The following is a 27,528-nucleotide window of genomic DNA, read 5'->3' on the forward strand; positions in this document are numbered from 1 at the left end:
CGTCTAATAATGCGTTTTGAAAAGGAACCACATTTATTGTGTTTTAAATAGAGTTGAAACTTTTACAATTGATTTTCATTCCCTGCATGGTCAAAATCATCATCTTTATTTATACTGGAGGAGAAATCTGATGAGCTATGAAGCTATTTTCACATATGTCCAGTAGGGGCAGGGGGGGGGGTGAGTTACATCAACAACAACATTTACAATACAGGATATCAGAATAAGATAGAGAAAATGTAAGCAAGTCACTAATAGATAAATAAGTATAGATAAACATAAATAAAGCATGGGAGTACAAATTGCACGAGTATATACATTCCAAATGGTCTGGGCAACACCAGCATTAGGATGACCTTAGATGTGGCTTCTATTACATTTACCCAGCATTGCGGAGAGACAGATAATCGCACAATTTCAGCTTATACACAGCGGCCTAAACTGAATTATTCAAACGAATCTGTTCGATCAACTCCATTCATGTGCATGAATGGAGGTGAACAAATGAATATCTAGTTAAAAGTAATTAATACAATTTACGAACCAACAATAACTGCACAAAAAAAATGTATAATGCTAAAAACTCAAAACATTCATTTAAGTACTGTTTGGTTCTTTAGTTAAAGTCACGTAGTTAGAAATAAATTTAAATAAAACATTTTTTCATTCTAATTTATTTCAAACTACGTGACTTTACCGAAAGAACCAAAGAGTATGGATTCCTGCAGTCACGAAAGCTTCAAATCAATATTAAATTAAGTGTACAACTGGCACTAAGAATACCAATCCCAAGGCAAGTACATTCGTACTTAATATTACATTGGGTCAAATTATAATGTCCCTTCCAACTAAACACGTGTATTGCCCTGACTTGGTCATGGCAATTTCATATTCCTGTGGAAGAGACCAATTGCTCCAATTGCGAGCAGTAATCTCAAACGTGGGGTTACTCCGTCTCTCTCTTTCTCTGTCTCGGCATGAAATGAAGATGCATTTGGAACTCTCGCAGAGCGGTGCAACCCCCTGTATTAAAGAATGGCCCATGGAAGTAGATACAACAGAACCACTTCTGAGATCCCTTCATCGAGTGACCTCTGACCTACACTTAAGGTGGCAGCACTTTCCCAGCCAGCAGTTAAACGGTTATTTTTTTTTATTCCCAGAGCTAGAATTTCGCCAAATTACGCACAGAAGCAAACTCAAGACGATTGTGTTTTTTGAGTGGGGCCTACCCCGTCGACCCACTTTATCCCCCCTCCTCCATTGCACAGCTTAGTCGTGTCGTGTTGGCTACTTGCGACGGGAGATCCTCCAACTGGAAAACGCGACTGGCTGTATCGGGCTCGTGAGTTGTTCCATAAAAGCTTTAAGAATAATGAAAACAAGTGTTTGTGATTTATTTTGGCAGTCATTGATAACCTAGCGGAGACCATAATCGCATTTTTAATCTTGAGAATACCGTTGCACTTTTGGTGGGAGCTCACTGAACTCAGTGCCTTGACTGCAGACCTAGTTTTACACCCTCAGAGCCATGCAAGTCAACTTAGACAAATATGAACGAGTTTATTCAAAATTGTTTTCCCTTCGCCACAACTTTGAGCCTCGATGATGTCAACGGAGGCCTGCGGCTATCTTTCACTCAAAACAAGACGGCCTCACCTGGAGCACGGAGCTCCGTGTCGACGATGGAGAGCAGGTCCTGGGCCATGGAGCAGTGCGGCACCGGCCAGGACAGAATGCGGCGGAGCACGGGACGGGACTGGTGCAACAGATGGATGCTTTCGGGTAAGTGGGAGGCCTGAGCAAACGGGAGGGGGGGGGGGGGCAGCAGCGGGAAAGGTCATTGGTCGATAAATAGAACTGCCATGTCGCAGACAACAATGACACGATGGTGGGAGACATTGGGTAAACGACGATGTGGAATGTAACAATAAATACGAGGTCCGTTATTTAGACAGAAAAGCCTCACTGAGTTCTCAAGTCTTGAACCATGATTGTTAATAAAGGTAGATAGATTGACACAGTGATATTTAGGATTCTCGGAGGAAATCAGATTCCTCGTATTTACGAAGGACCCTCAAACTCTGTACGATAATGGTGGACGCCTACTCGCTGCACAACTTCCTACAGGCGTACTGATCGCTCTGCAAGCTGAAGAAATATTCCCACGTATCTCCACATCATCTCTACACGCTCCACTTACCCCACCACCCACCTCCACAACATGTGCCACTGATCCGCTAATCAAACGAATAATTACTGTGTGATATTTACTTGAGTATGTTAAATAAAATTAATCATGCCTTTGTGAATATGATGCATTTCCCACGAGGTTTGTTCATGTTTTTTAATAAGCAGGCGAGAGAGATGTTATGTAGGAGGTCGTGGGTTCGCTCCCAACCCTGACGATCCCTGCATATTTGGAGTTTGCGTGATGTTTCTCCATGTGGTCACGTGGATTTTTCTCTGGGTCCTCTTGTTTCTGGCTTCAACGATTAGAAAATTTAGATTATTTGGTTCCTACTATACATTCCCACATGTGGATGATATGAGCCACTTTGATAAGCGATCACTTGTAGCCAGGTCACCTCTGAAAATGCGTTAACAGCACAGTGGGCTTTACCTGTTAAAAGAAAGTGTTATTTATTTAATTAATTAAAGCAATTATGTTACATTGCATTAACGTAAGCTCCAAATACTCAAATACTGTAATAATAAAAAAGGCTTGATTAATAATGTACAACCCTATTCTTGGTTCTTTCGGTAAAGTCACGTAGAAGGGAAATAATAAAATTAAAAAAATTAAACGTAATAAAATTAGGACGCTGTCTTTCCGACAGCTCTGTTCTTCACCTGAGGATGGCTGCTTGCGTTATGGCCGAAACGTCGTGAGAATTTTATTACGTTTATTTTTATTCTTTTATTATTTCCCTTCTACGTGACTTTACCGAAAGAACCAAGAATATGAATCCCTGTAGCCACGAAAGCTTTAAATCGAAATGTAACAGCCTCTGTCAATCTGCTACTCGATGGAGAGCTGCCCGTACATGCTGTGTTGGTCATGGGGTAGTTTCACCATACTTCACCATGCTGGTAATTAAAAAAAACCGTGATCAACATAGCATGAGCGCAGCTTTCAATCAGTAGTGGATTGATCTATGTGGATTATTTAACTATGTTCATAATTATTGTTGTTTCATTAATACGCAAGATGTAGAAATGTGAATACTCTGAGCCTATTAATCAAAATAAAATAACCTTCAACCCGCGCTAACCAGTGGTCATGAAGTATGGTCAAATAAACCCCCGTGAGTCGCATGGCAGTAGATTGACAAAGGGCTACTGCATATGTGCGTGTGTGAATACGGTAATAAGATTCGTAATATCACCCTTCTTCAGTGGATAGAGAAAATGTCACTACCCGTACAACATCAGCCTATTTGTGTTTAAGCGATAAGGAAGTTTAGGCTGTGTTTGGACAATTCAGAATGCGTTGACAATGTGTTTGCACAATCTGCCAACACGGTCCACGAAATTGCACTCGAAATAGCAGGGCGATTCTTACAGAGGATCGACGAAAGGCGTGCCGTTATCACCGGCACGCCGCCGTGACTTTTGCACTCACTTGAATCACGGCCGTGTGGAACAAAATGGCCAGCGGAGCAAATTGTTCATAGTCGCAGTTTTTCTCCACCTGCAAACGAGAGATAAAATGGCACACGTCACGGCTCACATTGATGGCAGATTAACAACTACTATTTCACATTTAGGTGGTCGAACCAAGAGCAGTGGAGTTCGTCTTCTTGGTTCTTTCGGTAAAGTCACGTAGAAGGAAAATAATAAAATAATAAAAGTAAAAATAATAAAATAAATTGTATTATTATTTTTATTTATAATAATAAAATAAATTGTATTACTTTTTTATGTAATTTTTTTTCCCTTCTACGTGACTTTACCGAAAGAACCAAGAAGATGAATCCCTATAGTCACGAAAGCTTTAAATCGAAATTCAGCGGAGTTTGCCTCGCTGTGACGTCTCCTTCGTCTTTGTGGATTCGGCATTGCGTCATTACACATTGTACGGTCCTGTTCTGGATGATCACAGTCGCGCATTGGAGAGTTTTCCATTATCCATTTGTGCATCAGGTATCCGCATCTGCCATTGTTTGTGCGGAAGCTGTTTGAGGGTGGACCATGAACTTTGTGGAAAATCAAAACCGGGGATCTTCTGCCGTTGGATCTTTCACGAGGTGTTTGCGATTTCTTTGAACTCCATTCAGGTCTCCAAGCTTCATCAGGCATCCGAATGCGACGCTTATCCTGATCACGTTTTCACAGATGGCATTCTAGCCCCAATACAAAGTTTTTATTAGATAATTGTAATGATCTGAACTGGTCTTGGGCATTCCCAGGTCGACTCAGCCTCAAATGAGTACCTGATGCGATGTGTAAACATCGTCGCTCGGGAGACAAACGCGACAAGGCGGCCTTCATAGGTGATCGCTAACAGTACTTGCTCAAAAAGTCTGCTAAGGCTATATGGAGGATCTTTGTCTTTGTATTTACATGTTGGGTGGAGTGGTGGGAGATGTGATTACGGCCAACGCTGTGGAATCCACCACCACAACATGTCTACCCTCCGCCTGATCCCGCAGCTGCTGCACCAGAGACATGCAGCGACCTCCAAGACTTCACTGGCAAATATTTGAATCGGTCCTGACCCTGCCCGAGGTCAACTCAGCCTTAAATAAATACCTGGTGCAGTGTGTAAACATCAGTACTGGCGAGACAAAGGTGGCCAGGCGTGGTGTTCACCATAACCACTCTTTGGTGCACAGTGCAGATACCTTGATAGGTGTTTGCTAACAGCACTTGCCCCACGATCTTATACTGTAAACAACACACTGAATCTTTGTCTTTGTATTTATATATGCAAATATATCGAAATAACTCTCCATTTGGCACTATTTGCAATATGACCAATCTCACATCTGAGTTCAAATCTAGGTGGGAGTGGACTCAATCCATAATCTTTTTAAGGCTGATAAATAATCACTCGTGGGTATAAAAAAAAAGTGGTCACCCCTAAAAACAAGAATCCATGTCATAGGAATGTGGAATTTCTACAACTGGTATTACTGACAAGGGTAATGAGTAACAATTTGCAATGTATTCAAACTGCAGTATTATTTATATTGTACCTTTTTCAATGCAGCATATATATAAACACATTTGCAGATCCGCACGTTGATAAACAATGTTCACATTCTATATGTTTGCAATCAAACATTAAGATGAGACATCGGTAAAGTTCGCCAGCCAATTTTAAAGATAACATTGAATCCACATATTTGCATGATAATCACGCACTCTATATTAAATCCATTGAAGTGAAGATTTGACAATCAATTGACGCGAGTCTGCGCATATATTTGTTATGAGTTCGCAATATGTATGCTGAATGCCAAGCATGAATAACGAGATTTTGGATTTTTTTTACAGCGCTTCATCAATCCGCTGCTATGATTCACAATTGACTTTTGGGTAAATGATGAATCGTAACAGTGAATTGGTCAGATCGCTTAGGTAAAATCTATGTCGTACACCCTCCTCTACCTTGACACAGGCGATGCATAAAGTTTCCACGTGATGAACAAACGTGGCCGTTGTATATTACCGCTTCAGCACTGCCGGGTGCCTTGGAGAAAAATCTCAACACCGCTCAACAACCGCACGCAACAACACATCGCCATCTGACCCGCAAAACAAATTATGAATCCACTGAGAGCAGGAACCCGTGGAGCTTCCGTGAGGATTTTATGATGAGGAGCAGAGAGCTCCTTTTCAGTAAAGTATTTCACACGCACACATCAACAACAACCGCCATTCGACACTAAGTGGCGGTGACGTCCCCAAGGCGCTTGTGCCAGGCTAGGTGCACGTTAACTGCCACGCGGTGTGTTGAACGCCCGCTGGGGGGGGGGAGGGGGGAACAATGTGTCTGGCATATTGATTACTATATTTACCCAAGAATGTCAGTGTGTAACGCACGTGGCGTCACTACACGTGGACCAGCCCCCCTTCATTAATAATCATGAACGGGTGACGTCACTCCGTATGAACAAGGTGGAGCGGAAACAGAAATTTGTTGACCCAAATAACCTTGCATTTTCACCTTTCTTCATGCAAAGTAAAGTTAATAAAGACATCAACGCAGCAACTCATATGACGAGCAAAAGGCTGTGTGTCCTGCGCGTGACGTCACTCGACATGCCCCTCCCCCTCTCATCATTATTCATGTCTGTCTGCTTTGTTTGACTAACGCGAGCAGCTGCGAAAGTTCGCTTACGATTTTACGTATCTTTATAGAAAGTGAAGGCAATAAATAATTCTACGACGCATCGCGGTGCATTTGGTGCCTTTATTTGTTTCTTCGGCACGTCCAACAAAAGGTAAAATCTACTTTATGCTTCCAAATCATGCTACAATAAACATTTCTCTGCCACTTTGCAGACATTGTATCGAACTCCAATTGTTTTCAACCCCAGCGAACGAAAGCGGAAGATAAGTCAGGATCAGAACAGTGGATTTCAAGTAATTGAAGGTCCGTTAAATACAGTGCTACTGTTACATTACGCCAAGTGTTTTATGACTTAGTTGCGTGGTAACAACTGCCATATTACAGCTTCCGTCCTAGGACTGGCTAACAAGCTAGTTAGTATATAGAATAAAATATATTTATTGGTCGCGAAAACCTACATAAATCTAGATTTTAAGTTTTCGTGACTGCAGGGATCCATACTTTTTGGTTATTTCGGTAAAGTCACGTAGGTAGAAAATAAAATAAATTAAATCACGTCGTTTCGATTGCAACATAAGCAATCATCATCAGGTGGGAAAACCACGTGATAAGTTGAGCTATTATTTGTGGCTAGGTCGCTTCTGAAAAATATCTATATAGAGCTGATTAGGCCTAACCTGGTAAAATACAGATAGTAATGAAAATATGTGAAATTATTCAGAACCATAATATATATGGTGTATATGTATAGAAAGTTGGTCATGCTGCGTTGGCCGTGATGCACAAGCACAATTAACAAAAACTCAAAACAAAATGTGTCAGCAACACTGTGGCCTTAAAAAGGGGGAAAAGAATCATCAGTCAAGTTTCAGGCAATATCCCTTGTGCTATGAAGAAGAGCAAATTACCCGAAAAGTTGCCGATTAATTTTATATTTTATTTCTTTAAAGGCAGTGTTGTTTAATAGAGAGGGGTAATTTCGGGGAAAATGCACCGAAGCCAAGCAAGCAATACGGTTTATACGTCAAGGGAAATGTGACATGGAATGTTCCAAACATATATATACTGACGCGGTAGTTGCAGGGCTAGAGAAACTCCTCATCTCTCATCATCTCTCATCGTCTCTCATCGTCTCTCATCATCTCTCATCGTCTCTCCCAGCCACTGGCCAGGATGGGAGGTGGGATATTACAATAGTGCATTTTAAGAAGCGATAACACACGCACAATGTAAGCACGGCCGGCAATGTACACAAAACTTAATGGCGTACAGAGACAGGTCGACGATTCATAAATGGGAAAGATGGTGTAAGATAAGTTACAGTTTATTTATTTTGCAGTGATCCATTCTTTATTGCCTTTACGATTGCGATCGTCTGCATTTGGGGCGGCGGGGGGGTCGTTACAATTTGTAAACGATTAAAACAATCTGCTGTGCAAACGGCAGGCTTCACTGGCTGAAAAAAACGAACCCCGGTTTATTTCAGCCACTTTCGTGATCTAATCACCCGAAGAACGCGCGTTTATAAATTCATGAATTAACGGCGGCAGAGGCGCGCCATTAACCCGTTCGCCCAAGTCTGCACTGTGGTAGCGGACGTGATCGCTGCGATGGGCTCAACGGAAAGCCGGGCTTTCCGTGCTTTCCGTTGTCTGCGGTTCCAGCAGGGGGTCACGCCGGGTCACGGACTCGCATTCGACTTTGAAAAAGCTGCTGCTGAATGGAGGCAGCGAGGAATCACCCCCCCCCCCCCGCAGTGAGGAGCTCGCATCTGGGCTCCAATTCCAAATGGCTCACGTGGTCTCGGCAGATGCAACTCTCTCATGAAATCATAGGAGGGGTAGCTTCTGCACATCTGAACCGTGTGCTTGTCAGGAGAAGCAAACCACACGGATCATCTCCTGAGATGCCTCGTAGCACCACAATGCTGCTCCTCAAGATTTGGTAATGCCAAACACCAGAAGCGGTGGCCTGTGCAGAATATTGGAGAAAGACCGTGAAAGGTTGGATAGGAGACGAGACGAAGGATAAGATTTGACTCGGTGTGTGCTCATTGTCTTTGTATCCAAGGTTCCAAATATAAATTTTGCAAACCACCAAACAACTGCTAAATATTATTTGGGTCTTTCGGTAAAGTCAAATAGATAGAAAAAATAATAAAACATAATAAAAATATCACGACGTATCGATCTCAACCCAAGCAATCGTCATCAGGTGATACATATCGCGGGAGAGCTGCTGAGAAAATATGATAAATAACTGATAAATGTCTGGAATATTAATAGCAAAACAAACGCAACACACTCATCAACAACACTGTGGCCTTAAAATTAAAAAATATATATCGGCAACGTTTCAGGGCAATGGTCATTGCAGTGTTGTTGACGAGTGTATTTAGCTTTGTTGTTAACTGTGCTTGTGCACGACTGCCAACGCAGCATCGTCATGAACTCGTCTGGGATATCTATACTGTATATATAAAAGGGAAATTTGTGATTATGTGTGTCTGTTCAAAATGTTTAGCGTACTTCCCGAGATGCAACAAACTTGAAATTTGCCATGTGGGTACTTTCCAGACTGTACACTATGCAAAAATTATAAAAAATACACTTTTGTATATTTTTTTGGGGGGGCGCAATAATGCATATATTTTGCAGGACAAGTGAGCTGTGACGTCACATCTGTCATGTGACCCGTGTGCGGAAGCGTAACGGAGTGTGCCTGCTGATCGCGGGTAAAGTGAAATACAAATGTGTTGCAGGTCTAAGGCGTTCTTCGCGCATCATTGGTTTATTATTTCAGTCGTTTACTGCCGTACGCACTCTGAAAGTTGTGTGTAGTGGTTAGCACGCTGCGCTACGAACCCGGCGACCCGAGTTTGATTCCCGCTCACGGCCACCACCGTTGACGATTATTTGAACCGGTCCTGGGCCTCCCCTAGGTCGACTCAGCCTCAAAAGAGTAACTGGTGTGGTGTATAAATATCGCCACTGGGGAGACAAAGGCGGCCGGGCGTGGTGAATCCAAGTCCCGGGCGAAGCCGGGTAGTAAAGCTAGTTAATGCAATAAGCGTGAATGATTCGGGTCTTTATTGCTTGAGACCATATCACATAGGCTTGATCGGACCATAATTCCAAACCGAATAGATCGGATGGGGATGGCTGCCATCACAGAATCAGATCCTCTCTGTCGACTTTGATCGATTACGTTTGCAAGGCAAAGTATGTATTTGTATTTTACCAGGTAAGGCCCACTGAGCTATAAGTGATTTCCTGCTCAAGCAGGAATTGAGAAAGTGGCTCATCTCGTGTTCAGAGACCTGAGCCAGTGGTGGACATTCCACATTCCTATGGTGGGGGGCGGAGAGTGCAGTACATCCATTGGGGGTGGGGGCAAGAGTGCGAGTATATCCATAGATAACCATTGTTGACTTTTTTTTACGTGATAGCAATTGTATCGACCCCAGAAGGATGATGAGCTCAGGTGACTCATAACTGACCACGTAGCACTCTATCGCTTAAAAGAAGAACTACAGAAGTTACGTTAAATCGTTCATCTGCAGTATTATTATCCGAGACAATTTTAAGTTCACGGAGAGAAAACAAAGCTTAGTCTGACACGATGTGTGCCGATTGAGTGTTTTTTGTAGCTGCTGTCAGTTGGACAATCTTTTCCTGCATTTTATTTCCACCGCCTGTTATAACAAAAATCCTATTCCGCAGGGAGGGCAAGCGAGTGGTGTTATTCGGCCACACAGCATGGTATTGGTGACAAGGCAGCAACCCACTGTGGTCAAGAAATTATGAAGAAAATTCAGCATGATACCTTTTTTACGTTGCTAGATTGATCGTAATAAGCTGGTTGATCGGACACAGGCCTGCAAACAGTTTTGCAACCAGTCCACTAAGTCATCTGGCTTGAAAAGGAACCAATGCTGCAGCCCTTTACTCATATACGTCACTGAATCCATCGATTAAACGTTGAATACAGTATTTGGAGTTGGGTATGAGTCCTTTCAGTCACAAGTCTATTGTGTGTCGACATAGTAATCGTGGTACAAGTACGACATTGAAAAATTTACCGGGCGAATATTTGGACCTCGCAAATAAAAACGTGGAAAACACACCCAGAATGCAACAGAACTCTCGGATCTCAGAGACGAAGCAGAGTTGAGTCTGTGCGGCGCTTGAATGGGCGACCCACACAGCAGGCTGTAAGATCGGAATTTGTTATGACAAATTCAGTATAGAGCCGTTTTTGTTTTTGCGAGATTGATTGTAATAAGCTTAGATGGGTGACCACACAGCAGAGTTGCTATAGGCAGTGGGGCTAAGTGGTCGCCCAACTAAGGGCAATGGAGCTACAACTTATGCTCGCCCACCATCAGCCTAATCCACATCGACCACCGTGGTGAGGTGTGGTCTCATTTCTATGGGAATATTGCAATCGGTGTCTATTTGGTGTTTGAACATCTTAACGCCTGTATTATTGCCAGAAGGGGTAAAGCCTATTTTTTTTCCCAATTATGGTCATATTATCCCCATAAGCCATGTGTGAATACCATCACCCAGCAGTGAATTGACAAAGGGATGTGCATGTATCCACTGTATACATAAAACCCTATCGAAAAAAAACACGTTTATGCTTGTTTTTTGAGATATTACTTGGGGGCATCAATAATAACCACATCACTAATGTTTTTTCTTATCAGATTTCATGGGCTGTTATGAACAACATATTAAATACATTTAACCAGTGGGTAGCAGCATCTAGCATGAGTAAATACTGTGCATCATTTAATCATCTAGCTGTAGCCATCTGCACTATTTTTCCCCATGGTTTTGTGACACGTGATCCACGCCGCCTTGGGCGTTATCACATCAGTTGCGGTTTACAAGCTTATAGTGCAAAAAAATGTGCAACGGAACGCGAAGCGTTTTTTTTAATATAAGGGTGCAGGGCTAATCGATTAAAAAAACGCTTATTTCAAACGGTCACGTTAAAGAAGCTCTCTGACTTTTAGTGAACCCATCCATGATGGAGTCCTCAACTGACACCAGCGGTATTGATCAATTAGAGCAGATCATGCGTGTGCCTGTTGGGTTTGTGAGCCGTCTATGCTCTGTGTATATTTTCACTCGCGGATAATTACGGCTGAACGGTTTGCAGTGATAAAGTGCTCAGGCTGTGGAAGCACGTTATTCTAATGAGTGCATGTTCACATGGTCCTGTCAATGGCAGATTATGGGTCGGGGAAGGGGGGACAATCCTCTACACAACACATGTTTCTTCACCCAAATGGGCCAATGCACAGCACGTGTTGTTGATGTTGTTGTTGGTAGCATAGAGCACTAATGTTAGGCAGTATTGACCCAGATCTGGTTTGGTGCTGCTAAGTAGATAAGGTAGAAAACTAACCAAGGAAGCATGATACAACAACCACCGTAGTATTTCTGTGCGGTCTCAATATTTATCATTGAGCAATGTAAGTACATTTCAGAATAAAGACACAACATTTTAACCATGACACCGGCACATATGGCCCATTTGTATTCTTTAAAAAATATGTCATGGTATTTTTACGGTCTGCTGTGGAGCATACGGCGCGTGATTGTGGTGATATTACCACAGTATTAACCTCTGTATCGTGCGGAAAATGCACGACCGTTCAGTTACGAAATAAAAATTGCTCGTAAGTCACTGAATTGGGGTAAAAACCACATTGCAACGTCGCCCCCTAACCGGAACATAGCGGCGCCTTCGCTACAGCCTTGCGCTACAAGATTGGCACGCATACCAAATGTGCTCCTATTATTGTCACACGAGTTTCCTAAAAGTCTGAAATCGTTGGCACATAACCTGAATATCCAGATCACCTCCAGCTCGCCAGTTCGCATTGCAAGAGAAAAAACATGCAGCCGTATTCATCGGCGAGGAAAATACATCTATGACCCCGTATCATTACACACAGCATGGTTGCACAGACACCGTGATTATGTTCCAAATGGTTACATATTTTTGAAAAATGCATTTTGCCATTTTGTGCTATGCAAAAAAAACATGACCTTTAAATGTGGTGCAAGTGATGTTTATGGCTCACCTCGTTAACCCTATCCAGAATACACCGCAGCAGAACAGGAGGATTTGCCTCATCCCTGCTCACGAGCTCATCCAAGCAGAAGCGGTTTGTGCCCAAGGTGGCTGCACATACACAAAGGCACCGTCATCATCATTGTCATCTCCATCACAATGATCATAATCAACTTCATCATCATGATCAACATCACTACCATCATCATCATGATCGAAGATTCATTGTAAACATCAACATCATTAGCACCACCTTTATCATCACAATTAACACCATCATATCATGATCGTTATCACCAATAACATCACTTTCATTATTATATTGCCATCACCAACATCATAATCATCATCAGTATCATCAGCGACACTACCATCATCATCATCAACATAGCCATAATCATCGTGATCTTGCAGAAGAGTAATCTTTCGCCGAGCACAATCAAGCAACGCCGGACTTCAGCAATCATGAAGTCAGTTCACTTATTTATTATCAACCTTGGTCAAACCACTTCTCGATTAAAACGAAAAACGATAGAATTGTATCTTTTTTACCAGGTAAGGCCCACTGAGCGATATAGCTTTTTTTCAGAAGTGACCTGGCCACAAACAGTAGCTCAACGAAAGTGGCTTATCATGTGGATCTTTTTTTTTATAGCAGCCAAATACTAAACGCATATTTATAACGTGGAGTGCCCTTATGAATATCCACGCGACCACGGAGAGAACATGCAAGCTCCAAATATAAAGGTGTCAGGGTCGGTAACTAAACCGAGAACCCTCCTGTATCGCAGACGAGTTCGTTCACATCTCGGCACCGTCATCATCACCATGGCCATCACACCTCCGATTAGCACGGTTGGCCACATGCGGTGCGAAAGATGTTCAACATACGTACATCAAAATCAACATAACCATTATCATCATGCTCAACATCACGACCACCATCACGATCGAACATTCATCCGTAAATGATCGAGGCTATCTCAAGCGCTCGCCGTCTCTCACAATACCGCGATCCTGCACTGAAGCATCTTCACGCGAGAGCTGAGTTTCACCATCGCTCTCTGGGATGCGTTGCATCTCAATTACGAGGAACGGGGGTGCGGTAATTGTGCAAGAGTCAGTCTCGTGTCGCGGTTCGGGTGGGGGGATGACATCATGAAGCAAACCGAACGCTTTGTGTCGTAACATCGCCACTGTTGATTAACCCATGGTTACGGACCGAAATTACACATTTAATCGGAAGCAGTAACTTATCGGTGAATGCCGCACCGATTTTTCAAGCCGGCGAATTTGTACTCCTGGCTGCTGTAATTTGGCGAGGTCGCAACAGATTTATTATATGCCGAGAGCGCGCTCATAACTCACCTGTCCTTGTGGCATGCGGGACACTGCATTACACATTTGAATGCACGCATTGGCTCTCTACTAACTATTACAATACGAAATGATTGATGGGGGGGGGGGGATACCTCTGAATAGTCTGGCAAGCGGCAGGTAATTAATCGACCTGACGAACATGCGCTTGCGTGCGCGATTTTTCCACTCGCTGAAAGTAGCCGCACACAAAAGGTGCGCTGCTCACAGAACGGCAGGCAGGGCACGACTCCCCGTCATGCGTTGCGTGCGTGCACGTCACGGCACCGCCGCAATTGCACGTGCAATGCACGCCACGTGTGCAGCGCATTGCGCATAGCCCGTGGGAAGACAAAGGCGGCCGGACGTGGTTTTAGCCACGCGTGTTGACCTTCATCAGTGCTCTTTTGGCCAGCAATCGCCAGTGCCCAACAATCTGCGAAGGCTGCATGGAGGAATTTTCGCATCTATCTTCGCGTGTGTGTGAGCGTGTGTGAGTGTGTGTGTGAGTGAGTGTGTGAGAGTGTGTGAGTGTGTGTGAGAGTGTGTGAGTGAGTGTGAGTGAGTGTGTGTGAGCAAACATGTGAAGTACCGGTGAAGACGCTTGACGCCGAGGTTGAGGCACACGTATATTTATTTCACAATACGACAGTGGGCATATACACACTCGAGGGGGTATCGGCCCCCTCACCCGTATAACTCGGGATACACCCCTAGCTAACTCTGTCCTAGCCCCGAATCCTCCACTAATGGGCTAGGGGAGGCTAACTGGCCCGACACTGGTAAGTCGGGCCCGGTACCCGGAGTTCCAGACCAGCTCTTACAAGAGCACCGGCTCTGGCTTTCGGGACCACGCCGCTGGCTCAGTCCTGTCCGGCCCTGAAAAGGACATCGAACTAGGGGAGTCCAGGGCTCTATCTAAGACGTCTTCAGTCTTCTTCCCTTAGCTTAAACATAACTGCCGAGCCCTTTGAAACATCCCCTTTTATACCCAACCCCTCCCTGAGGGGTGGGGCCCCGGGGGATCATAACGTTCGAACCAGCCCCCCCCCAGGGTGTCTGGCTCGGACGTCGTAGAGGGCACTTGCTCGTGCACTTACGTAGCCCCGCCCACTGTGTTTGTTTTCCATAGGCTGCCATGCATAACGGGCCCTCTCTTTAACACCCCTACATCACCCCCCTCCGCATAGCTTGCAGCCGTCCCGGCTGCCAACATACAAAAATGACAATAAAAGTGCATTTACACCTTGACCGCGGGTGTGCCTCACTATTTTTCAACAATAACAAGAACAGCAACAAGAACACAACAAAATGCAACAGCAAGAAGAGAAAACAACCCGACGCACCCCCCTTGAATAAATACGAATTCCGTAAAAAAAACAACCTATATACAATTTGCAGGGAACCCACCATACACACAACACCAGGTGAACCCAACGTATGTACATTTCAATGGGCAGGGAACACACCACCCACACAACACACGATGAACACAACCTATGTACACATCTTCCGGCCTCATAACAGTCTGCGCATTTTTGCGCGCGTCCTTGCAGCGGGCCCCTCACACGGGGTAACCCCGGGTGGCGGACCGTAAGGTGGCAATTGTCCGTCCCGGAGTGAGACCTCATCCGATGCCGCGCGACCGTCGGTATCCCCAGGAGGGGTGGTCGGGCGTGAGCCCGTCAGTCCTGATGCACCTGGAGGTGGCACGGCCGGCAAGGCATTAGGTGAGAACGACGGAGACGGACCCAGTGAGTCGGTCGACCCCCCACACGTTTGGCCACGCATGTGTGAAGTGGGTTTGTGTACTGCAACGAAGGGTTTTAACCTAGAGGGGTGCACGAACCATCGCCGCTTCCCCCATTTAATGCGCACGCACTGTGGTCGCAAAACTTCGACCACCTCCACAGGGCCCCGCCACGGCCGCGCCAGCTTAGGGGAGGTAGCCAGGGGCACTTGGGGACAGTGCAACCATGCCTTGTCCCCCGGCTTCCACTGTATTACGTGCGCCCGACCCAGCCTGAGGCGCTCATTCGCCTTTTGACGGAGGTCCGAGTTTAGCATAGCAGCATCCCGCGCCTCTGTTAATTTGGCCAGATTAAATTTGACGTGGTCAGCCAATTTAGTTTTCCCTTGCGGGTCGGGGATCTGCAGCTGGGCGCGAACAGGCGGGTCGGGTTCGCGACCGTACATGAGGTAAAAGGGGGAAAATCCCGTAGCTGCATGGGGTGCCATCCGGTATGCCGCCAAGACCCCTTGAATATGCAGGTCCCAGTCAGTCTGCGAGTCCGAGACCTGCTGTGACATCATTGACGTAATGGTGCGATGCAGGCGCTCGACCATTCCGTCAGTTTGCGGGTGATACGGGGAGGTACGAATTTTCTTCGTGCCTAAGAGGTCACAGACTTGTTTGAGTAATTTACCGGAAAAATTTCTGCCCTGGTCGGTCAGCAGCCGCTCCGGAGCACCTTTGTCCAGGACGTATCCCTGAACAAAGGCCTCCACGATGGCTGCTGCCGACTGGTTGGCAAGGGGCCAGGCCATAGGCCAGCGCGTAAAATACTCGACACCTGTCAACAAATACCTATTGCCCCTGGGGGTGGCGGGAAATGGGCCCAAAATGTCCAGCGCGACAAGCTCATTTATTCTGGATACTTTGATCGATTGCAAGGGCGGGTTAGACTCCCGTGCCGGCGGTTTCCGTTGCGCACACCGAGGGCATGATCCCAATAGATCCCCAACATCCCTCGTCATACCAGGCCAAAAAAAATCAAGTTGTAGCAGTGCAAGAGTCTTTTGGGTCCCCAGGTGTAATAGGCGCTCATGCGCGGCCCACACCACCTTGCCTCGCAACTCAGAAGGGACCACCAGCCGATGTCGCTGGGATTTGCCGTCCCAATGCATCAGCAGACCTTGCACCATTTCCCATGCATCCGAATCACCCTTCACCCGCCCAGCACCCCCGACGCGACGACGCCACCCGAGGAGGGAGGTATCCTCCATTTGGAGGCGCCCCCATTCAGTGACGGGCAACCCCAACAGGGAATCTCTTCCCTGTTGTTCGATCGAATTAGTAACCAATGGTTCGTCGTCGTCGGTGGCTGCCAAGATCGGAACCGATGCGTCCCCTGAAGGCCTGCAACGTCCCGACCCCAGGAGGCATGCACATTCGGAGGTGGTTGGCATGCGCGACAGAGCGTCCGCATTCGTATGGCGAACGCCCTTACGGTAGGTGGTTTCAAAATCAAAGTCCTGGAAAACCTCCAACCATCGAGACAACTGTCCCGATGGTTGTTGAACTCGCAGGGCATACTGTAGTGCCGCATGATCTGTGCGGACGGTGAAATGCCGACCGTACAGATATGGGCGATATTGTTGGATGAAATAGACAATTGCCAACAGTTCCCTACGGGTGACACAATATCTTTGCTCCGCAGGAGACAACACCCGACTACCGTATGCGACCACCCATTCCACGCCATCAACCACCTGGGAAAGCACACCCCCAATACCCGTGTTGCTCGCATCGGTGTCGAGCAAAAAGGGCTTAGAAAAATCTGGGTAAATCAAGGGAGGGGCTTTTACCAGGGCGTCCCGAAGGGAGCAGAAAGCAGCCTCCTCCTCTTGACCCCAGTAGAACCGAACCCCTTTAGATGTTAAAGCGTGCAGGGGTTTTGCAATTGTCGGAAAATCAGCGACGAACCGTCGGTAATACGACGCGAACCCAATGAAACTCCTGACCTCTCCCACCGAGGTGGGAGTCGGCCAGGAGCTGACACACTGCGTTTTGGCGGGATCGGTAGCAATACCTGAGCGTCCCACGATGTGCCCCAAATAACGCACCGAATCGCGCAACAAATGGCATTTTTGGGGCTTGAATTTCAAATTAGCAGCCCGCATCTTTAGGAAAACCGCCCGCAACCTCTGGAGATGTTCGTCAAAAGTTTTACTAAAGACGATAACGTCATCCAAATAAATGAGGCACGACTCCCATTGCAATCCAGCCAAAACCAATTCCATCAAACGCTGGAAAGTTGCCGGCGCTGAGTGTAAGCCCATCGGCAACCGGTTGAATTGGAACAGGCCATGCGGTGTACGGAAAGCAGTTTTAGGCTTTGAATCATCGTCCAGAGGAAGCTGCCAGAATCCCGAAAGTAAATCCAGTGTGGAAAAGAATCGCGCTCCCGCCAAGGCGTCCAGCGATTCATCCATCCGAGGGAGCGGGTATGCGTCGGCAACCGAAATTTTGTTAAGACGCCGGAAATCAACGCAAAACCGCAACGAACCGTCCTGCTTTTTAACCAGGACGATCGGCGCTCCCCAAGGGCTGGTGGAAGGAGAAATGATGTCGGCGGCCAACATGTCATCAACAGCCGATTTGACATGGTCCTTTTCGGCGGGACTCAACCGAAACGGATTTTGGCGAATTGGCGCGCTGTCACCCGTGTCAATATGGTGACGCAGCAGGTGAGTACAACCCAAATCGTATTTATTCCGACTAAAAACGTCGGAAAATTCCCGCAGTAGTGTTTTAAGTTGTTGACGCTCTGAATCTGACTGGTCCGTCGATCCCGCACAAAGCGCCTCGAGCCACCCTTCATCGCTGTCCGAATGCGGTCGCGGCGCAGGGACAACGCTGACGTGATTTGCGACGGGTTCCTCACATGGCACCGGCGTTGCGTGAGCAAGCACGGTCCCCTGTGGGACCACCACCGTCTGCGAGCCCACATTGAGGACCGCGATGAAGGGTTCACCGTCCCTTCTTACTATGGTCTGGGCCGGAAGTAAATGAGGTCCACTAACCCCGGCCCTAGACGGCCCCAGCAGAACCCCTTGGGCCCCAACACCCTTAGCGAAGGGCCGCCGAAGTTTCAAGGGAATCAACATTTGCGCCCCCGGAGGGACGCGCACCGTTCTCTCTACGAATGCCGGCACCGTCGCGAACGCCGTCCGAGTCGTAACAGGCGATGGCAGAAACGCCATGCGTCTGCCCGACGGGAGCTCAATACATCCCTGGTCGATCAATATCCTAATCGGCATTTTGGCCAGGAAGTCCGTCCCCAGCAGGCACGGAACCGCCAGCGAGGAGGAAACAAAAATCGGCCCAGACAATTTAATTTCCCCAATACAAATTTGGGCACGAATTTGTCCGATGATGCCAAGTGAGCCCCCGTTAGCCGCATAGAATGGTACGTTAACAGGCATCAAAGGACGACTCCGGACAGGGAGAATATTGTAAATCAACTCCGAAATAATGGTCGCCGATGCTCCCGTATCGACCAGGATGCGCACTTCAACCCCGTCGATGTGCCCGACAACGGCCGACGACCCCGACGATGCGGCTACCACACGATCGGCCAGCACGGACCACTGGCCGGGTTCGATATGAGTACCCGGGGTGGTGCGTGATGGTGCGATGGTGCGCGATATCGGCCCCCCTCTCGTTGCGGTGTTTGAGTGCGTGACGGGTGTGTGCGTGGGCCAAACATGTGGGGTGCCGCGACTCGCCGGGTTATGATGGTGGAGCTTGTGATGAGGCCCGTCGTCCCGTTGAGGTGTCGTCCCGCGCTGTCGAGGAGCGCGGCACCCCGAGGCGACGTGGCCCCGGACGCCGCAGTTGAAACACCGCGGGAGCGCCGTTGGAGGAGACGGACGGTTGAAACGGCCCGGCCCGTCCCGGCCCGACCGTGCTCCTGTCGCCTGTTGCGGTCGGTGGTCGACGGCGTAGAGCTCCTCCGTCGGAATGGTGGCTGCAGCCACCGCACGCCCCGCCGATGCCCTGCTGGCTTTCCGCCGCAGTGACAGGAGGTTGGCGTGGAGGAGCCGCGCCGCCTGGAGCGATGTCATCTCCTCGTCCTCCCGGGCGACGACCGCGATGTCAAGGTCGTCTGCCAGGAGGAGGATCTTCTCCGTGACCATCGCGTCCACGCCGTCGTCGTCCATACGAGGGAAGGCCGACTTAGCCATCGCCAGGAGGCTCGTCCGATATGCTAGGGGCGACTCCTTCTCACTCCGCTTGCGGTCGTAAAATTGCTGTCGGCATTCAGCCGATGGTCCATAGACCCCGCCCAGCAGCTGTAGTGCCATCGGTAACGTAGACCGCTTCTCTCTCGGCGCCGATGTGAGGGCGGCGAGCGCGTCGCCGTCGAGGAGCGCCGGCAGCGCGCAGAGAGCCTCCTCATCGGACCATTTCGCCATCTCCTGATGGGCGAGGAAACGTCGGCGAAAACCGGCCCAGTCCCCCTCCGCGCCGATGAACTCCTTCAGCGGGGGCAGTCTCTGATGAAGCGCAGCGGTCGTTGTGGACTCCCGCAGGCTGATGTCACCACCACTCGGCTGTGCGTCGGTGCGAACGGCCGATGGGATCGCCTGTCGCGCTTGTGATGACGTTGCAGCTTCAGCGACGGCGATGTCGGAGCGGATGTCTAGGCTGGCCACGCCCCGAACAGCTGTAGCGTCGATGGCGGGAATTTCAAATTCGGACTGCTCCGAAATGGCGGGAAGGCGCCCTGGTCGTTGGCTCGCCTCGCCCCGTGTTGGATCACCGGCCCCTAGTCGCGTGATGGTCTCCAGCGTGGCGGCAGCGGCATACAGCAGCTCCGCCAGCCTCCCGTGAGCCAGCCGTAACGCGTCTGGCTGCGGCCCCTCTTCATTTCGATGCCCCGGTAAGGAGGCGTCAGGCCCCGGCTGCACCTTGTCTTGTGGAGCCGTCTCGGGCTTGACGATCTCGGCAGTGTCTTCCTCCTGCGGTACTTTGGCCCGCGCTGTTTTCCGCGTGTCCATGTTCGAATTACTTCTGACACCAGTTGAAGTACCGGTGAAGACGCTTGACGCCGAGGTTGAGGCACACGTATATTTATTTCACAATACGACAGTGGGCATATACACACTCGAGGGGGTATTGGCCCCCTCACCCGTATAACTCGGGATACACCCCTAGCTAACTCTGTCCTAGCCCCGAATCCTCCACTAATGGGCTAGGGGAGGCTAACTGGCCCGACACTGGTAAGTCGGGCCCGGTACCCGGAGTTCCAGACCAGCTCTTACAAGAGCACCGGCTCTGGCTTTCGGGACCACGCCGCTGGCTCAGTCCTGTCCGGCCCTGAAAAGGACATCGAACTAGGGGAGTCCAGGGCTCTATCTAAGACGTCTTCAGTCTTCTTCCCTTAGCTTAAACATAACTGCCGAGCCCTTTGAAACATCCCCTTTTATACCCAACCCCTCCCTGAGGGGTGGGGCCCCGGGGGATCATAACGTTCGAACCAGCCCCCCCCCAGGGTGTCTGGCTCGGACGTCGTAGAGGGCACTTGCTCGTGCACTTACGTAGCCCCGCCCACTGTGTTTGTTTTCCATAGGCTGCCATGCATAACGGGCCCTCTCTTTAACACCCCTACACATGTGTGAGCGTGGTGTGAGTGTGTGTGTGTGAGCGTGTGTGAGTGTGTGTGAGCGAGTGTGTTAGTGTGTCTGTGAGTGCGTGTGTGAGTGTGTGTGAGCGTGTGTGAGTGTGTGTGAACGTGTGCGTGTGTGAGAACGTATGTGAGCGTGTGAGTGTGTTGTGAGTGTGAGCGTGTGTGAGTGTGTTGTGTGCGTGTGTGAGCGTGTGTGAGTGTGTGTGAGCGTGTGTGTGTGAGTGAGCGTGTGTGAGTGTGTGTGAGTGTGAGAGAACGTGTGTGAGCGTGTGAGTGTGTTGTGAGTATGTGTGAGCGTGTGTGAGTGTATGAGCGTGTGTGAGTGTGTGTGAGCGAACGTGTGTGAGTGTGTTGTGAGTGTGTGTGAGTGTGTGTGAGCGAGTGTGTGAGTGTGTATGTGAGTGCGTGTGTGAGTGTGTGTGAGCGAGTGTGTGAGTGTGTATATGAGTGCGTGTGTGAGTGTGTGTGAGCGAGTGTGTGAGTGTGTCTGTGAGTGCGTGTGTGAGTGTGTGTGAGCGTGTGTGAGTGTGTGTGAGCGTGTGTGTGTGTGAGTGAGCGTGTGTGAGTGTGTGAGTGAGTGTGAGAGAACGTGTGTGAGCGTGTGAGTGTGTTGTATGTGTGAGCGTGTGTGAGTGTATGAGCGTGTGTGAGTGTGTGTGAGTGTGTGTGAGCGAACGTGTGTGAGCGTGTGAGTGTGTGTGAGCGAGTGTGTGAGTGTGTGTGGTGTGTGAGCGTGTGTGAGTGTGTGTGAGCGTGTGTGTGTATGTGAGTGCGTGTGTGAGTGAGCGTGTGTGAGTGTGTGTAAGCGTGTGAGTGTGTGAGTGTGTTTGTGAGTGCGCGTGTGAGTGTGTGTGAAGGTGTGTGAGTGTGTGTGAGTGTGTGTGAGCGCATGTGTGAGTGTGTGTGAGCGCGTGTGAGTGTGTGTGAGTGTGTGTGAGCGCGTGTGTGAGTGTGTGTGAGTGCGCGTGTGAGTGTGTGTGCGTGTGTGAGTGTGTGTGTAAGCGTGTGTGAGTGTCTGTGAGTGCGCGTGTGAGTGTGTGTGAGCGCGTGTGTGAGGTGTGTGAGTGCGTGTGTGAGTGTGTGTAAGCGTGTGTGAGTGAGTGTGTGTGAGCGTGTGTGAGTGAGTGTGAGTGAGCGTGTGTGAGTGTGTGTGAGTGTGTGTGAGCGTGTGAGCGCGTGTGTGAGTGTGTGTGAGCGTACCACGGAATGTCCTCTGCGGGTCGTGCAGGCCCTGTAAGCACCTGGACAGCGCGTGCTGCACCCGCTTCTCGCTGCTGTGGCTGGCGTGGGGCTGATGCATCGTCCTCGACCCCCCCCCCCGGCCACCCCCCCACGCAACCCTGCAGCCCAACAGCGACGGCGGGGCCCTGCGTTCACGAACATAACGCCCGCCAATTAAACACCCCGCGTCTCGTTACGTCTCGCTTGCACTGTCGTAATAATAATAATAAGAAGAAGAGTTTCAACTTGGAACGCGTCGCTGCAAAGTATTCGCTCGCTGAGGATGACTCGGAGGCGTGAGATGGAACCACGGGCGAGCGGAAAGCCACCAACAATTGCCCAAGCTCTGCGGGCCTCTATATGTATAAGGTGTTGTCGGCTAATTATTGAGTGCTTACGCGCGAGAAGGAAAGCAGAGCGCCCAGGAAAAAAAACATCATAGTGCGAGGGCGAAACACTCTATCCCAGTGGTCTTCATTGCAAGGCCCGTGGTGGCCTATAGCGCGGCCCCTGCCGTGCGGCCCCCGACAATACACAAAGAGTGAAAACACCTCCCATCATGATCATCATCATCGTGCTGCTGTCAAACCCCCAATGGTTTCAAATGGTGTGCCGGTCCTCAACACTGAATGATCAATGTCTTTTTGGCGAAAGTTGCCCCCCTCTGAAAATTAGTGACGAACACTGCTCTACCCCGTACAGACGGAGTGGTAAGAGTCCACAACTTCGCCGCACCGCCTTCTCCTGGTGAGCCAGGGCATGACTCCTGTTCGCAGGAAAGGAGTTTCACGACATCTCTGTGTGTGATCCACCAACCTTCGCTGCTGCGTCCACCGCGCCGGATTCCAGGCAGTCACTTGCACATCCACTATACGATTCAATCAAGGACATGTAAATGGGACATGGACTGCATGTGCAATAGAGTATATAGTCTTCCTTGCCTTAGGCTACCATCACAACAATGTGACCGATTGACAGCAGCAGCAGCGATGCAGTAATAGACGACTGTTTGAACAGTTTCGTCCTCATTCAGACTCATCAGTGACCGACGCTCGCTGCTGAGGTCTGCCTCTGGGTACCGTACACTCGGAGTCACCCCTTCCACGCAATGGGTATAAATACATGTAGTAGAGTTCACGACTCTTGGACGCCGGAGTTGGATGCACACGGGTTTATTATACACAGCACGGTTGTGGCATACAACACTAGAGGGGGTGTCGGCCCCCTCACCCGGCTAGCTGGGATACACACGCTAGCTACTTCTAGCCTGCCTCCTAGTCCTCCTCTAACGGGCTAGGGGAGGCTATCTGGCCCGACACTGGTAAGTCGGGCCCGGTACCCTGAGTCCCAGACCAGCTCTGACAAGAGCACCGGCTCTGGATCTCGGGACCACGCCGCTGGCTCGGTCCTGTTCGGCCCTGATAAGGACGGCGAACCAGGGGAGTCCAGGGCTCTAGCTAAGACGTCTTCAGTCTTCACTGGTTAGCTTAACATAACTGCCGAGCCCTCCGATACATCCCCTTTTATACCCAACCCCCCGCTGAGGGGTGGGGCCCCGGGGGATCATAACTCCGAATCAGCCCCCCAGGGTGCCTGGCGCGGACGTCGTAGAGAGCACCTCCCCGTGCACTCACGTAGCCCCGCCTACTGTGTTTGTTTGCCATAAGCTGCCATGCATAACGGGCTCTCTCTCTAACACCCCTACATACAGATTGGATACAGCCATCAGTCATCAAATCTCGCCAATGAAGAGAAGACAAATAATGCACCGTCGTAACGGAATCGTGTACTATTATTGCGCCGTGGTGGCTTTAAGGTTGATCGTGATGGCTCGTGGAGTTGGTAAAACGATGATCGCTGAAGTGAGCAAAGCACCGGGAAATGTTCCCGATCTCAGCCGGTGGTAACAAACCAAGCAGGGGTTGAGCCTGGGCAGTGCTTGCAAAAGCAACCACCGCGATGTTCCAGGGACGGGTGCGGTAGACGTTGTGGGCAGTAGAGGGCAGTGCAATAAAAAGTCCACGGTTATTCTGCACACCCCCCACCCACCACCTTCACCAAACCACATTGACCAGCGTGGGTGAAGTATGGTCAAATGTATTCCTTAACGGCCACGCAAGGCGCGTGGGAGGCTCTCGTCTGGCAGTGGAAAGTGGATTGGACAAATTTGGCTGTGTCCAGTGAGTTAAAAAGGGACTGCATGAATGTAAATGGTTATAATGACTTAAAACTTTCGTGACTGCAGGAATTCATATTCTTGGTTCTTTCGGTAAAGTCACGTAGATAGAAAACAGAAATAAAAATTGAAAGCAAAAAACCCGCGACGTTTTGATCTCAACACAAGCGGTCTTCTTCAGGTTGCGAGAAAATAAGAAGACCGCTTGTGTTGCGATCGAAACGTCGTGGGTTTTTTGCTTTAAATTTAGATTTTAGTTTTCTATCTACGTGACTTTACGGAAAGAACCAAGAATATATATTTGTTATAATGAATTAACAAAGTAGCATTCAACATCAAGCGGCCAGCAATAAACAGCACTCTAACAGCTTGTAATAGATAAGCGTCAATGCGTACCTTGAATTAAGCAAAGCACCATTATATTGCACAGGTCTCAAAGTGGTCATTCAAAATTACAATTGCAATGGTTAGTCGAGGGCTCGTGAATTATAATGGCTTGCGATGTGACGATAGAGTTAAACACGCCACAGTGCTATTTTGGATTCATACATTTTCATATATTTCAAAACTAATTATTCTCAATGTGATCTCAAGACATCGTGAAACCGAGAGAACGTGCGCGCACGCGTTGAAAGTTTGAAAAAGTAAAGCGTGAACGGTTTCTTTTAACGACCTGTTGGGGAAAGCGGGTCGTTAGAATTATTGAACGCCGAGTCGAGGCCCTTCAGACAATTGTTTATTTTGTAGAATATCTTGATTTGAAGCTTTCGCCACATATATAATCTTGTTGTAACTGCTCTCTCGCTGGTTCAGCAGTTCCACTACTGGATTATATTTTGCCGCCTGAGGACGACCGCTCGTGTCGCGATTGAAACGTCGTGATTGATTTTATTTTATACCTATGCGACTTTACCGAAGGAACCAAAGAGTTTGTAGAATATGTTGTAGAAGGAATAACAGACTTCCAATTCAAGCTGCGGGGTGGGAGGGGGCATTTCACCAGCCGCCAGGATATGCGTGTGTAGGCCACACACAAGTGATCGTATAAGCACAGAAAGAAACGTTCACCATCAAAAACGTTACCATGATTTCCCAGCAACCATTGCATGTCAAAATGACACCACGTGTTCTTGCAAAAATTATAATAATAATATATAGAAAACACGTAGCTGTCTCTATGTTCTTTTTCAAACACTTCGGCGACCCATGAATGTCCTTCCATTTATTTCTGTGCATGATATTGCTCGAGAACATTGCATTATATACCCCTCCCAATTGCGTCCAATTGTTCAAATTGCTTAGGTACGTAATTTGCTGTCTTTACCATCTTTTGTGTGGTACGTATACTTTTCTCAGTAAAAACATTATATGCAGTCTCTTGTTTTCCCATTACATGTCCAGACAAAAAAAAACATCTAACTTGCCTCTCTCTAACTCTTCTTCTTCCACGCGTTTGTCCCACTCATTTGTTGTGTCCGCTGTCCTTGCCAACCTTCTCCACGCTGCCCTGTCCGGCACCATCTCTCTATTCCAATCCTCGGGCCACCGTGGTCGGACCGCACCACATCGCCTCCCCCCACCTCTTCTTCTGCCTTCATCTTCATCTCTTTCCTTCCACTTGCATCACTTGCACCTTCAGACCCACATCATTTTCCTGCTGTCTCTCCACATGACCGAACCACACCCAGAGTATTTTCTCTCTCATCTTCTCAGTGAATTCTACCACCTTGAGTCGTCCTCTCACTTCTTAATTTCTCACCCTGCCCTTCCTTGTTAAACCAAACATCCACCGCAAAATCATCATCCCTGTGACTGCCATAGCTTGGTCCTCCCTCTTTCTTGTGCCCCAGCACTCGGCCCCATACAACAGCACTGGACTCACCACCGTCTTGTTCTATACACTACACTATACACTACACTATACACTACTATACACTACACTATACACTAGTATACACTACACTATACACTACTATACACTACACTATATACTACACTATATACTACACTATACACTACACTATATACTACACAATACACTACACTATATACTACACTATACACTACACTATACACTACACTATATACTACACTATACACTACACTATACACTACACTATATACTACACTATACACTACACTATACACTACACTATATACTACACTATACACTACACTATACGCTACTACACTATACACTACACTATACACTACACTATATACTACACAATACACTATACACTACTTTACACTACTTTACACTACACTATATACTACACTATACACTACACTATACACTACAGTATATACTACACTATACATTACACTATATACTATACTATACACTACACTATACACTACACTATACACTACACTATACACTACATTATACACTACTATACACTACACTATATACTACACTATACACTACACTATACACTACACTATACACTACACTATACACTACACTATACACTACACACTTTTCCCTTCAACCAAACTGGGACCCTCTTATCGCACACCACACCAGTCATCTCTCGCCATTTCAGCCATCCAGCCCTTTCTCTGACTATTCTTATTAATGTTCTTGTTGTTTACCTTGCTGCTATCCGCAACAGATTTGTCACTCATCTTGTGTGTCCGTGACATTTTTAAACATAATAATTGCCACAAAATACATACGTCATAAAGCAATGTACAATCAAAAACAATAGCAATGACACAATTCTGCACACACCACTCATATTTACACGTGTATATCATCCAGAATAATGGGCATATTCGAACATCGTTTAGCGCTGTGTATATTACATCCTCTGAGAGGGGTCAGATAGCCACCACTCAGCGGTTTGACCCCATTAGCCACTGGGTAATTTTTATGGGGAGTGGAGATGAACGTCACTGGGTTTTTGGCGGCTGCACTGCGTTGTCGAGTTGTTAGCCAAAGTATCGTTTGGCGTTGGACGTCA

The 27,528-nt window shown here is 47.9% G+C and overlaps 1 protein-coding gene across 1 annotated transcript in view; it reads right to left on the reverse strand.

The window, feature by feature from the left end:
• Window positions 1-27,528, reverse strand: part of LOC133345362 (phosphoinositide 3-kinase regulatory subunit 5-like) — an 83,693-nt gene that overhangs the window by 36,263 nt on the left and 19,902 nt on the right. The window contains 4 exon segments of the mRNA XM_061556058.1: window positions 1,660-1,798; window positions 3,626-3,694; window positions 12,402-12,502; window positions 22,363-22,529. Coding sequence (XP_061412042.1) covers window positions 1,660-1,798; window positions 3,626-3,694; window positions 12,402-12,502; window positions 22,363-22,462 — 409 coding nt within the window. The 5' untranslated portion in view covers window positions 22,463-22,529.

This window comes from Lethenteron reissneri, chromosome 3 (genome assembly GCF_015708825.2).
Source record: "Lethenteron reissneri isolate LAM-NWPU_2019-01 chromosome 3, ASM1570882v1, whole genome shotgun sequence".
In the NCBI taxonomy this organism is placed as follows: domain Eukaryota; kingdom Metazoa; phylum Chordata; class Hyperoartia; order Petromyzontiformes; family Petromyzontidae; genus Lethenteron; species Lethenteron reissneri.